Source organism: Fusarium musae, chromosome 1, assembly GCF_019915245.1.
Source record: "Fusarium musae strain F31 chromosome 1, whole genome shotgun sequence".
NCBI classification, from domain to species: domain Eukaryota; kingdom Fungi; phylum Ascomycota; class Sordariomycetes; order Hypocreales; family Nectriaceae; genus Fusarium; species Fusarium musae.
The window spans coordinates 2,973,005-2,987,595 of NC_058387.1; the positions used below are offsets into that span (position 1 = coordinate 2,973,005).

The following is a 14,591-nucleotide window of genomic DNA, read 5'->3' on the forward strand; positions in this document are numbered from 1 at the left end:
TAAGTTATAAGTTTTAATAAATATGTTTTTTTATTATTAAGATTATTTAATTATATCTTAATATAAGCTACCGGGATTATAAATATATAAAATTAAATCTATATAAACTAAGATTTACTACCTTATATAGCCTTTAAGTATATATATCTTTTATAATAAAATAAATTAAATAAAAAAATATATTAAATTAAATAGATTTTTAAATATTATTTAATATAAGAATTTTTAAAATAGATTTTTAAGAAAATTTATAAAGATATATTTATTATAAATAATCAGGGGCTTATATAGAGGTAGGTTTTAAAAGTCTTTGCTTAAGATAACTTATGCTCTAATTGCTAATCCCTGTCAGGTATATAGATATATAAGAGAGATAAGAGAGATAGGGGAGCTGTTTTATAATAGCCCTGTAAGTATAGGCCTTTTAGGCAGTCTCTCTAAATTAATTACTAATTACAGTTACTGTAGTTTAATTCTAATTAGTAAGTGTAATTTCGCTAGATATACCTTAAGTATCTTATCAAAAGTGGGCCTATAAGCTAAGTTATCTTGAGCAAAGACTTTTAAAACCTACCTCCGTACCAGCGCTAAACATTTGTAATCCCGGTAACCTGTATTTAGGCACAAACCATCACATGACCCTTCTCCACTCTGCAAAGCTATTTCTGAGTTACGCTAGCGCTATTAATGCACTAAAGAAATTTTATAAAGCTAAAGGCTCCTCCTTTAAGCAATAACCCTCCCTGACTTTTTCCACACCCTTGGCGCATACAGAACCCCTGCTAACTTTTATGCCCCTAGCGCGCAAGCAAGTGTGAACGCGTCCTGAAGGCATTTGGCGTTTGGGCACAGAAGAAGGCACGACGATATTCATCTGAAGGCTTACAGTAGTCAGCCCTGTTCGCTGCTCATTCTCTTGCTTTCATTATATTTCTTTTCTCTCTTTTCTTGTTTTGGGCCTCATTCATTCTAAGGCCATATCTCGATGACAACTGTGCAGTCACCAGCAACTCTGGACACGCTCCTCTCAAGTTTCTGAAATCTGGAGATAAAGTTAAGTCACTGAGAACGAGGACAAGCGCGACACTCCTCTTTAGAGTGTTCGGGGATTAAGGATGGCTACACAAGCTACATCTCCGCCAGCTGGCGTACCATTTCAGAATGGTATAAATGGTGCAAAAAGTCCTAATCCAACCATGCCTCACCCGTACGGCCAAACACCAGTACCTCTGCCGAGCTATGCTCCTACTTCGCGACCTACATCAGTCGCCTCTGCTCCTACTGCGCAAAAGCCAAGCGCTTCACCCGCGCCAGCAACTCCTTTTCTCCCGCCAGGACATCAACAATCACCGCCAATGCAAACAATTCGTTTGAGCCAGACAATCTCACAACGGCCTCAGACGCAGACACTTAACGCCTCATCACAGGCACAAGGCCCTATGTCGCCACCACTGAATCAGCCATCGCACTCCGTCGAGTCCTCAAACCACTATCATGAGTTGACTGCTTTAGTGGAGAAGACGCCGGCTGATGTTGTTCGCCAAGTTGTTCGAGACAAATGGGAAAAGTCTCTTGCGGGCTCACAGTATCACATTGCTTTCTTGGTAAGTTTCTCGTGCGCCGCATTCTGGTTCAAGTGTATATCGAGTCACATCCTCAGAGCGCGTTGTCTTCATCACAGCTCCGACACTTTCTGGTCATGCTTCGTACGACTTGTTAACTTTTTCATAGTTGAATGCGACCATGCATCAAGCATCCCCGGAGACTACTGCCAAGGCCGTCCAGGAGTTCGGTGCAAACCTGGTACAAAAGTCTAAGCGCGAGTTATTGGGTCACCTCAACGCCAGTGACTTTGACGAGCTCGCAGACTTGATACTTCCTCGGGTTAGTACACAGTTTCTGGACAGGGCCCTTGCAAGACGCCTGGAGACGATACCAGCCCGGCAGCTTGTCAACGCGTTGGCGCGTGCAGAACGGCTGGGCTACGATGTCAAGGATATCGTCCAGGAGCATGATGAGCATGTCATCCCTTCTTTGCACTCGTTGCCGGTGCAGCCACAGCCGCAGCCCATGGGGCCTCTAACAAACACAACACTTAGTGCAGCGCAATATCATACTCCTCCCGTCGCTTCGCAAACTCCCCCAGCGCCAATGCAATATGGTAATAAACCAGCGACTCAAACTCCAGCGAAGTTGACGCCAGAACTTGCAGCGATCATTTGGTGCAAGTGTGGTTGGCCATGTGCTTCTCAAGCGGCACTCGACTATGTAAGTTACCAATTCAAATAAGTCGACTGGATTTGTCTAACAACGAATAGCACCACAAGAAGAGCGCCTGCCACAGAGTTCAAGCAAATGACGTAGTAGGGAGAGACGTCTGCCTCTTTTGTGGTTGCAGATTTGGCAGTGGTGGTGGTTTACTCTACCATGAGAAGTCTAGCGTCTGCGGAAACCACTCTCCCGCCACTGCTGAAATGATGCGGAAGTTGCTTGTCCATCTTCGTCCTGAGGATCCGCAGCCTCCTGTGCCAGACCCCTCTACTGGAATTACACGTATCCCGTACACCCAAGTGCCTTTACAGTCGATGCTGTCCCCAACGACCTGGGCCAACTCAACGATATCACAGCCTCCTATTGGAACTCCGAGTCGTGGTTCGGGTCGCGATCCATACGCCCACCTCAGCCCTGAAGATTTGAAGAGGTTCAATGATATCATGAAGAATGCTGAAGAAAAATACGGAGGTCTAATGAAAGATGCTTTGCTTCTCGACGAGCCAGAGAGAACGAAAAAATTGGCAAGTCTGAAAAACTCATATAACACAAAGCAAAGTACCACTCGCAAGAAATTCGGTATCCGACTTCGCGAGAGGCGAACCCGAGGAGAGATTGAAGCTGAGGAGGCTCGACTAATAGGGACTCCAAGTAGCACCGCGACTCCACCGGCTACAGCCGCATCTGACGGCGATATTCGCTCAAGGAAGAGGGCACGAACCGGCGATGACCAGTTGCCGTCATCGAACGCGACTAACAGGACTCAAGAAAGTCCCGAGAAGAGGGTTCCTATGTCAGAAATGGGCGGGCTCTCGGGGTCATCAGCAACCGCGGAACTCACAGATCCTACGGCATACTTGAACCCAGCTCAGCCCCGTTATGCGCCACCAAAACCAGCCGCGATCGGTGGCCAGTCTGGTATGCTTGGTTCTGCAGAGCGAGCCAGACCCTTGATGAGAGGAACCCTCGATGATCCTATGCCAATTGACGACGACGACAATTCGGAAACAGACAGTGATAGCGATAGTGATAGCGACGGCGACATTCCGGCTACTATCTCCTGATTTTACAGATTCGCGAGCATGAGCATGGCGTTTGGGATTACACGATTTGATACCCCTGACATCAGGATGTGAAAGCACAGGAAAACCAGGATTGGGGTGCATTGGGGACGGAGTTAAGTAAGCATTTTGACGCACGCCGATTAATACAAACAATGATGCTGCCCCAAATCGACAAAAGGGCCAATGGGAATCTCGAGAGGGCAAGACATCAGAGTTGCTTCCAGGACAACTGGGTTTTTGGCTGGGGGCAGTAGTTTCTAAATAACCTTGGGTCGAAACAGACGTCGAAAAAATATCCTTAGGGGCATATGAGCATGTACATATTGCACTGGGAATCTCGACGCGGAAAAAAAAAAGAAACAAAAAGGTTTTGGAGTCAATAGGTATCATCAAACAGCTGTACATAATCAATATAATACCTCAAGATGTTGACGACTTTTGGTGAAGGCTCAGGCTGTAAGCAATGTTGCAATGCTGTGCGCAATCGCAAAAGTAACGTCTGTGGAATATTCGAGTATTTTACTTGAAGCTGTAGATGTTTCGCAGCAGAGAGAATCAACATCACTAACAAGAATTGATGGGCCCACTCATGACTCGGTATAACTTCAAGTCACGAGAGGTTTTACTTCTTGAGCAGGCCGCGACAGGCGACAGGCGTTTCAGCCAAAAGGAAAGGATAGGGGCAATAGAATCGAGACCGTGCCTTGGACAGCCGCCCGGCTAACCTGGATGGAACCTACCTTAGGTTCCTCCCGTTTAAAGTCTGTTGCGAAAGTTCACGGACAGGGGCGGGTATGTTCAGCGGAGGCCTGCGCAAACACTGAAGAGACAAAGCCTTGTTCGAAACCAAAGAAACGTCTCATTTAAAGAGTAACTTTGAGCTTATTCTGGTTAGTGGAGCTATTTACTCTGTTCTAAATCTGGTCATTATCATTTTCAATGGCGTTGTGCCACTTCGAGATACCATGTATCCCCCTCGTCGGCTGTTATGCATCCATTTGTGCGTCTGATCTCTGAAGAACCTCGGTTTCATATAATGGCAAAATACTGTAGACCCCCGATGCCCGATATGAGCTGACGCAGGAACAAGAGATTAACTTGCACAACGTCCACAAGTGAAGCTGAGCATCATCCTCTGCCATCTCCATCGCGATATTCAACTGGCTGACCAGGCGCCAGCGCGGGGCCGAGGGCTATATGGTCCGACCTATGATAGCCTGAAGCGCTGTGCAGCACAGATGCATCTGCATCTGCAGTGCGCAGGTCCAGTGTGACGGACATGGAAGCTGATGCAAGGGTCCTCACGCTGACTGGACGGAATATCCGCACGAAGGGGCCCGTTTTGGATCCGTCCTTTTGAAACGCCCAAGGCCTCTGGATCAATAGGCTTCTCTGCTCACTGTATCGCCACGAGGATGCCCAGAACGCTAGCTGCCTCGAGGGCTAGAACATGCCCCAAATGATCGCCTTGAAACCCACTAGCGACCGCCTTTGGTGCTGATGATGTACATGCGATTGGCCGATTATCGAGGCTCCTGGTCGTCCTGGCAAGGGGCTCAAGCGAGCTCTGTCTGAGGACCTCTTTTTTCTCTCTCCAGATACTTGATAATCCTGCCATGTGCCACTCCTGGTGACGGCTCTTCTGTTTCGAATTCTCTTCTTGTTTTGTTTTGCTATCAACTGGCCGGCCCAGCACTTTCCTTCTACATACAGACTGACTTGGTTTTATATTTGTTTCTTACCCCCTCAACACCCTCTTCCTTCTGTTTCCTTTCGGGTCTCGTCCTTCACTGAAACTCTCAAAACACTCTTGCCAACTGTTCCAAGAGACATATACGACGATCATGGTTCCTCTTTTTAGCCCCTCTGGCTTTGGTCGTTTCAAGGATAGCCATAGCCGTTTGACTGCGAGCGCTTCACAAAAGTCGGTGCCTTCGCCAATGCCATCACCCTCGCAGCCTTCGCCTGAACCAATGGCGACTGTACTTATTGGCCCCAAGCAACAGCGCTTCAAGGTCAATAAGCGGCTGTTATGTGCAACCTCGCCCTTCTTTGCCGACCGTTTTGGTGATCCTTCAAGCTCAAAGTCGATCTCGTTATGGCTACCTCGCGAATCATCCTCAATGTTCGGTCTGTTTGTTGACTGGGTTCACCTCGGTCTTCGGTTTCGTCCACATCTTGATGAGATGATATCTAATGCATACGATTCTGGTCTTGAAGCTTCTCAAAATATCCACTGGTCTCTCATCCGCTTGCACCTCTTTGCATCACGTCTTGGACTCTATCGACTCCAGGACCTCGCCATGGACTCCATTCAGGACCTCTACCTTCGCTGCGATTGGGACGTTCCCTCTGGTCTCATTACTTTCCTCTACACAGAATGCGAGGATCTTGCTGCTGTCCGACTTCGAAGATGGGCTGTAGCCATGGTCGCCTTCTCCTTCACTGGTGGGCCCCGTCTCACCTTCCACCCTCAGGAATCTGCTACTTCGGAACCCACCCGCTTCAGTGATCTACTAGAAGAGCTGCCGGAGTTTGCAAGCGACTATGACATACATATGGAAAAGATGCGGCTCTCAGGTCTCGATATTCGCTTCAAGAACCCACAGCTGCGCATTCCAGCCAATCGCCTCCGCAATGATGAACGCGCATTTGGGTTCCGCCAATGTTCCTTTCACTCCCATCGCTCAAGCGTCGGCGAGCGACGATGCCCTCACGAATCAAGCTCAACAAAACACCGCCGTGTTTACCAATCATCGGTCAAGGAATCAGGGCCAGAATCCGCAGGTCTGAGCGCCCCAACCCGGAGATATCGCGATGTCGTGCCCAGACCACTCTTTTCCGGGCCAGTAGACTCAGATATCGGCGAGGACGACGATGACGAGATTTCAAAAGCGATAAAGCATGTAAGATCTATTTCAAGTACACTCAAGACTTGAAGGGAGACAATCATTGCTAAAGAGAGAGTGGCTGATGAGAATGAATCCCGCAAGGGGGCTGGGTGTGAAACTGATCTGCTCGATCGCCATCATGGCTCCTCCATTGATCTCAAACAGCCCCAAGACAACTCACAGAAACTTGACTTAAAATTTGATCATCGAGATCAAACAGCACGAAAACTGGATTAGATGTCGGCGAAATGAACGAGACACATCTTGGTGGTGAGCATACCTAAAAAGAGCCTGATTATTTTCTGTACCCGAGGGGGGCTAAACCAGCTCTGTTCTCGAGCACGTCTGGAAAGTCGCACCGCTGCCTCTCGGCTAGGAAGCTCGAGGACCTTTATATATCGCCTCATGTCTGTGACATGGGCCTTCGTCATACGACGATACTGGCTGTTCCACCAGTTCTTTGTTTTTCCTTTTCTTATTTTTATATATATACGCAATCTAGCCAGGTCTCCTGGAGAGAGTTGGCCAAAGTTCAAGCGAGTCTTGAGAGCAAGATAATATTCTTTGTAAAATAGTATTTAATATACATAACGACAAGATATCCTATCATAACAAGAGAATAACCAAACATCATTGACTCTTCAATTATCTCATTCCACTTTACTCCAGAACAATATCTACGTTCACTTTTGATGGACGGTTCATTTATGCAAAGTATTTTGTTTTGACATCATTCAGATCGTTGCTCGTTCTATGGATATGAAATTCCACTGCATCATTCGTCCAAGCTTGATACTTCTTCGTGTTTCGGACCCACAAGGAGCTCAATCGTGTCTCTCGTCACAACATCTCCATTTACGGCGATGTCTTTCTTGCTCAATTGCAAGGGTAAAAAATAACACGGCAAACGTAAGGCTCTGTTTGGCCTGCATGCTGTTCGTTCCATCATATCATCATGAATTGTTGAAAGATCATCCCGTTGTGGGAAGAATTGAAAGGAAATTGACAAGTTATGTCGGTGGGGCGATTGTCGAGATAGAAAACGCAATGAGCACAGACGCCGGCCTGCGTGCTGGGAAATCCCAGCGTATGGAAAGAAAGGTGAAGCAAAGTTCAGAAGCAGAAGGAAACCAGAAAATGAAGGCTATCGCCAGATAGACTGCTGCTGTCTAGATGCATATGCAAATGTTGAGTCGCGGTCCCAACAAAATATGATCAATGTGTGTGTGCGTGTGTGTCGCTATCCATGAACTCATAAAACTCGTCAGGTGACATAACCTTGTTGAATGTACAAAGAAAAGGAAAAACATAAATGAGATGTGTTAAAGCGGTGACTCAGAACGTCGACGTGGTTGGTCTCGACGACGGAAATCCTTAAGTCTTTCGTCGATATACGCCAGTCGGCTTGCTAGCGATGATCTGGTAACTCCATGGTTGCTTTCGCTGGATTGTTGGACGGTTGCGAACGGCCGGCGAAGAGCGTCAGGGTCGTTGGCAGCTCCATGTGATAGGCGATTCGGAAAGGAAAAACTAGATGCTCCAAGAGCGAAAGGTGAGCCTAGTCGGGGGGGCGCGTCTCCAACTGGCGGAGCCAGCGTTTGCTGTTGAGCAGCTAGTGGCTGCGAAGCTTCGAAAAGCTGTTGGAGATTCTTGCGTGGGACAACAACGTCAGAGTCTATCTCAGGTTCGGTCTGAGGCGTTGCGAACTGGTCATTGGTGGCTGATAGGTCAACGATTGAAGCTGGGTCAACCCAAAGGTCGGAGCCGAGACTGGGTCGCTTAATCTTCCGAGCCTCCAGATGGTTGGGCCGGCGCTTGTGGGTTGATCGGCTACGTGTAAGTCGGACCGGAGACATGAGAGCGCGGCGCGGGCCGCCTGTGTGAGTTTGTCTCTGCAACTTAGAATCCACAACGAAGTTTGAGGGTAGCGAGCTTGACGAGCTGGGGCCGTAGCTTCGCGCTCCAAAGGGAGACGCAAGTTGTGTGTGCTTTATTTCAGCCGGCTCCAACGTCTCGCGACTCGGTGGAGGAAGCGAATGTTCGTCGATTTGAGGCTCAGGTTGCGAATTTGTTAATTGAGCCAGAGGACCTTGCAGTTGCATGGAATCAGAAGTGCTAACCGCCAATGAAATTGCCATATCTTGACCTGAGAAGACCGAGGGGGAGCGACCGACGGCTGTCCGACGATTCCAGTAACGAACTGCGGATTTGTTATATGGAGAAGGGCTGGGAGCTAAATATTGTGAACCCCGCGCCTTAGACCTGGCGTTCATCTTGCAAAGCTCCCGCAATTGGGCGCGAGTGGCGGCACAAGTATGAGGCCACTGAACATACGGGCCAGCGGCTCCTTGAGTGGGTGTGATGCTCCCACTACTGAGATCAATATTTGTCTGAGCCTTTGACCCCTTCCAACTCCTCCTCGCCTCTCGGGCCACACGCAAGCAGACTCCATGGGGAGGGATGCCGCTCTTCCCGATACGGAAGGGTGTGACCTTGGGGTCTTGCAAGTACATCATATAGGTAGACCATAGGTGCTGATTCATGGGTTTCGTCCAGGGTGCCCTTCGAATGGTATCTCGAGGAACCTCCGTTTTGGCAGGCTTGAGAGTTTTACTATTGTCGTCGGCATTTGATAGCTCGTTCGCAAGATCTGCGTGTTCATTATCTGGGCTGATGCATTGACTCAAATCCTCAGAGCTGATAGAAAAGTAGCTCAGCAGGGAAGCACTTGTGTGTGTCGAATGGGCTGTCGAAGGCCGGCTGGACTCATAATCGGGACTAGATTCGAGGCTACTGAGAGTCGAATCGATGGACCAGTTTGGATATTGTTTAGGGGCCAAAGTTGGTAACAGGTCTGGAGCAGGAGTTTTTGGAGGCGAAAACATGCGCTCGGAACCACCGTGGGGTGTGAAGGGTATATCGTCCATGTTGCTGAAATGTGACATCGGGTATAGTGTCTCTGTCATCTCCTCGTCAAGTACACGAGGCTCCTCGATACTGGGAATAGGTATGTCTGCGGCGGCAACCGACGCGAGAAACTGCTCTGTGGGCGCATTGAGATTTGACGCATTCCTTCTCTTGACTCGGAATCGGGGACGCGGCGGGGATGGTGGTTGAGTCTCACCGTGTAGAGTAGGCTCGGGCGTTCTCAAGGGATCCTCATGGCGCGCGCTTCTCGGCCAAGGGGCCGCGAGAGATTGGAAGTGCGACATGGCGGGTCACAAGGAACGCGAATGCGCTCCAGGGTTGCGTGAACTCCGAAATGGTTGTTATAAGTATTCGAGGGACAACAGCGATAAGCGGGGCGATTTAAGCGCAGAACAAGTCGAGGCCAATGTTCCAGGATACGGCAGCGCTATCTTAGATCTCGTCAGGATGTCGCACGGTAACTTGAACGATACTGAGCTCGAAAATATCGACGAGTTTAGGCGATGTGCTTTCAGGCGCCAGAGGCGTTGCAAAGTATCAGATCGAGCCGAGGGTTGAAGCGCGACAGGATGCGACAGACTGTTTATTTGTGCGCGCCAATACTTTCCAGTAAAATATACGAAAATAGAAGAAAGCGTGCTGATTATTCGATCGCGCGTCGTCGAGCTTGGTATGTGATAGACGGTAATAAAACAAGGAAAGTATGTCTCAGACGAGAGTCGTTGTCGTGGTTGTGGTTATGGTTATAGTCGTCATACAAGGCGAAGACCGTTTATTGTTGTCACCGTCGCGGGATTTGTGGAGGTCTTCCAGTCGCAAATAAACAACAGCGAGTGGCGGTCTCAGTTCGACGCGCCGTCGCAGTTGAGGGTCCCTTAGACAAGCAGTGAACAAGCTGAGCTCGCGCGACCGACAGCCGGCGCAATGTACGGGAGCAAGAGGGATGCTGGGAGGAGTATTGGGCGCAAACGAGAGACTGGAATGGAGAAACGGTGAGTGGAAAGAGAAAGGAAAGTAGACCGGGACGATGTGGGTGTGGTGGGCGGGAGTGTGCGCTATGTATGAATGGGCAAGCCAAATGCTCAACGGGAGGTGGGTGGAGAGCAGGGCCAGCTGGGAATGGACGGACGGCTCGTTAAGCACGGTACGTCTCCTCGTCCTTGTCTCTCGACCCAACCAGGGTAAAGAAAACCTTGAAGCACACTGGTCAAGACCGAGAATGTGGGCCGACAGCGAACAGCGGGTGGCGCGAACGCTGCAGTCCAAGTAAGTAGGTACAGTACCTGGCAGAAGAGCTGTGCAATGCTTGTTTTTCAGATACTGGCTCGCTAGATGCCGGTCCCAACGGTGCTGTGCTTCTCACGCTATGCTTTAACTGAGGACAGAGCAGATAACAGGGCTCGTTCCACGGCAGGACGCGATATTGATATTATATTGTATGATGCGCTCGCTGTGCTGCACTTTGCAATCGTGTCTTGACCTCTACGGTTTCTGGCGATCCACTGGTGAGTCCCTTGACGGTGGTAGTGAGGGCGGCAGTAAGCCCCCCAACAAGCGGCGTGCTAGCGCAAAGCCCTTGCCAAGTCAATCCCGGCAGCGTCCGTGACAAGGAAGAGCTCAAGCAGCGGTCAGTGGGTGATGAGGGCACGTTGTGCCAGCTTGAGCGATAACCCTGGACGGGAGAGCAATCGTGATAGGTCTGATGAAGAGGTTGATGATCCTTAAGGTGATCGAGCCCATGTGGTGGAATGGAGATAAAAGGGCAGCCGACTGAGACCCTGCGTGCCTTGTTGTGTTGCAAACGTACAGTACAGTAGTTGATACCGTAGAGTATGGTTGACCTATGTTTTTGTTTATTTGCTTGATGCGAACTTTGCTTCCCCGTTATCGTTGCGGAGGTGATTGATGATGAGTCCAGGATTGGCAATTTTTGCATTCAAGTATCATTCGCCGGTCTTTGTTCCTCTGGTCTGGTTCCCTGGCGGTCAACTCTCGGCGGCCGGCCGTAGGTGTTGGCTTAGACTCGCTCGGGACCTCGCATAGAGATACGGCGTATGGGCCAGTCTCTTGGGTTGGGGAGCGGCTGCAGAAAGGCAAATGGAAATAATGGCCGAGAATCTGTCACGCTTGGAGAAATTGAAGATATAATTTTTGGTAGGAAAGACTTCAAGTTGCTCGAATATGAGCGTCTGCTGGATGACATTCTGGAAACAACACTGAAGAGACGCGATCAAACTCATGTTTGTTTGTTATGATCTGAGAGCCTCAGATGAGACAACAGTAACCCGGGTTTTCCACGCTCCCTGTTGGCTAGCCTCGAAGTCGGGTACCACTTATTGGTGACCTAACGCACCCAGCATGTGCGTCTGCAGAGAGTGAGTTGACGATAGGATTGCTTGGTTGAGAGCAAAGGGTGAGGGGAAATGCGTCGAAGACTAGCAAATAGCAGCATATTGTGACGATCCAACGAGAAGGCAGGTTGCCTCTGTCATCTAGGCAAGGCTCAACGCCAGCATGTTTCGACCCCTGCCCAAGCATCCAGCCAGAGCTGCACGTCGGCGGCAAGAATGAAAGACAGCGCAGGGAAAGGACGCACAGCACAGCTATCGCCCGCACTCACATGCATGCATTCGCTCTAAATGAATGACCTTTTGGGGTTGAATGTGGATGGGCGTGATGGGGTCGTCTGTTTGAATACGGTTAAAGGTGTGGATGTCTTTTTGAGGGTGAGGGGTTGATGAAACGAGACAGAGATATGGGTCAATATGACGCTGCATGTAAACAACTCAAGCTTTGGGAAATACCTTGGGCATCCCTTCTATCGATCTTGCCTCAATTGATGAGCAGGACGCGTAAAGCATAGACTTCCTCACCTCCAACTAAGGTAGCGAGCGCACTTAACTCACTCAAGGAAGGCAATTACTACCCCGTACTAATGGAACGTAAAAATATTAGTACGTATCCGTACACCATAAAAACTTGGAACAAAGGTGGCTGGGGATTAACGCGAAAACCGAACGCGTCGACGCGTCATTCCGAGCCAATAAGAAAGCACCTTGGTTTGTCAGTCACACAAACTATATCACTGTTGTAGCGAGACCGACTACGAATCAGAGTATTCAATTGGTATTGATCCAATTATTCCACAGCTGCAAGATGAGCTTCTTTACGACCCTTGTCTATAAGGCACAGTAAGTACGGAGTATCTTATTCCAATCTGGATAAGCCTGCAGCACACTGTTTGATACTGCTCCATTCTCGTTATCACAAGAATTCTATACAGAATCAAAGGATGTCTAGGGTGGCAGTGGGGGTGGTGGCCTATCACTCTCGGCTAGGTACCTTACCTAGCTTCTTCACACACACCGGGATTGGCTCTTAAGCGACCGTCAAATCAGAGGTCGAGGTGTGATAAAGAACAACCTAGAAGGGAAGTGGATGGAACACTGTGTTTTTCTATGATGTGCTGATCTCATCTGAGCCGAGACTGGTAAGTACATAGTAGCCACTAACAAAAGCAGCACCACGCTAGACTCATCACCACAACCTGGACGATAAAGCCTACTAGTACGTTAGATCATTATAAGTTGGGATCGCCTTTACAGCTGACACTGATGTCATATGTGTCTAGAGATGAACATCCGATCATCAACACGACCAATACAACTGTGACGGACAGGAAAACACCTCAAAAATGAAGTATGGCATGGTGTACTATTGTATGAATCTGATTGATGGGCTGGTGAATTCGTATCTTCAGGCATAATTTTTGCAAATGCCATTGCAGTTATCACACCAACTTAGCTGGTGTAAGTTGAATCATACTGGTGCGACAGCGTGGAAGTTGATAAAGATATAGTACAGGCAGGAGGGAGACAAAACCCTGTCTCGCTGCAGCTTTTCGTCCAATAACTTGACTGATCGACTATTGCAATAGAGTCACTCGAGTACTTCGTAAAACGGACGTGTCTCAGATTGAGATATTGGACTGCTTTGTTCACTTGCAGATACTTGAAAAAAAGAAGGAAAAAAGAAAGAAGAAAACGAGAGTAGCAATTCTGACAATTTGCCTAGAGGTGGACTCGAGGGTGCCATGGTTTGTATGCCAGATGGAAATGTTCGAGGGCATTGAAGCGCAGCAAACAAGTCCACAATACAAGAATGATGAAACTCTAATACACCCTGAAGATTCATACCAGCTGGGAAGAAGGCTATGGGCCTCCAGATCTATTATAATCTTTCTCTTGATAATATTAGTAGCGTGATACCTGTCTACGCAGTCCACTCGCATGGGAGGGAACCTTGGTTGTGATCAAAACCACTCACGATAATGGATAGGAACACTCACTAATACCCGGACAAGATTCCAATAATCTGGGTCATGTATCTAAATGAACGCCCCTGCACCGTTCAAGTGTCTCGCAAGGGGGTATTCCCTGTAAAAGTTATTTCTACAACAATCAACAGTGGAGGGTTGGCGAGTCGATCTACCAGGCCAACGACTAATACCCAGGTTCAACTGGAAATGGTCATCGGCTCTATTCAATGCATAAACTTCCATACAAACATTCAAGATCATGAGACGAATGGGTACATTTCCAGTAAGGAACAGAGCCTACCATAAAGGTTGAGGTTAGTCTAGATATGGACACATAATAGCCAGGCCAAAGCTATGATTATATGGATATCTGAATACTATTGTGGTGTAACATGCATATAGACCTCATGTCACCGTTGGCCCGGGAGGCTAAGATACAGAGTATATATTTTATTACATAAAAATACCCGACACGAAGCAACAAGCGAAGGGTGCAAATGTGACTGGAAGATGACCGGACATTGGGTTAAAGGGGGGCTTCTCACTAATCCTTCCGACAATACGGGTCCTCGACGATGCGGTGCATCAGCATTTAAGGCAAGATGTTCTTACATGCCCCCGATAATAGGATGACATATGAAATATTCAAGAGCAACATAAATCCCATCACAAAGATGATAATGCCCAGAAGCGGTCCGCAGACATGAGTCGCCACTTGAACCAATAAGTCCATACGGAGGGGCAGCCTTCATCATAGAAAGTAAGTCGAGCAGGGGGATTCTGACATTAACATCCGTAAGTCTGATATAACTTGGACATGTAAACTCTGCAGCTACTTGAATGAATGGATAGCATGCAGTTGTATCAATCCGAGGTTTGTTTAGAATATGTTTGGTGATGGCACTCATCCAGAGATGGCTAATTACTTCCCATAAGATTCCTAAGCAGAGACCAAAGACGGAGCACATGGATGGCTGCTACTTTTCACGCAGCCAGACATAGTGAACGGATGGAAATGCGTAAATGCCTGGGGTTCAAAAAAAACCGTGATACTGATGATAAAGCAAAAGAGCTGAGCAGGCGATAATGAAGTTGTAGAACGCTTAAATATAAAGATTA

The 14,591-nt window shown here is 48.2% G+C and overlaps 3 protein-coding genes across 3 annotated transcripts; 2 read left to right on the plus strand and 1 right to left on the minus strand.

The window, feature by feature from the left end:
• Positions 1–1,196: 1,196 nt before the first annotated feature.
• On the plus strand, positions 1,197–3,335 carry J7337_000903 (uncharacterized protein; the record flags this gene model as incomplete). The annotated part of the gene is made up of 3 exons (XM_044818650.1): positions 1,197–1,604; positions 1,732–2,268; positions 2,319–3,335. 3 exons carry the CDS (start codon positions 1,197–1,199, stop codon positions 3,333–3,335), a joined length of 1,962 nt encoding a protein of 653 aa, XP_044686352.1.
• Positions 3,336–5,179: 1,844 nt separating this feature from the next.
• Positions 5,180–6,274, plus strand: J7337_000904 (uncharacterized protein; the record flags this gene model as incomplete). The annotated part of the gene is made up of 1 exon (XM_044818651.1): positions 5,180–6,274. One exon carries the CDS (start codon positions 5,180–5,182, stop codon positions 6,272–6,274), a length of 1,095 nt encoding a protein of 364 aa, XP_044686353.1.
• Positions 6,275–7,548: 1,274 nt separating this feature from the next.
• Positions 7,549–9,438, minus strand: J7337_000905 (uncharacterized protein; the record flags this gene model as incomplete). Its single annotated transcript, XM_044818652.1, has 1 exon — positions 7,549–9,438. One exon carries the CDS (start codon positions 9,436–9,438, stop codon positions 7,549–7,551), a length of 1,890 nt encoding a protein of 629 aa, XP_044686354.1.
• Positions 9,439–14,591: the final 5,153 nt, after the last annotated feature.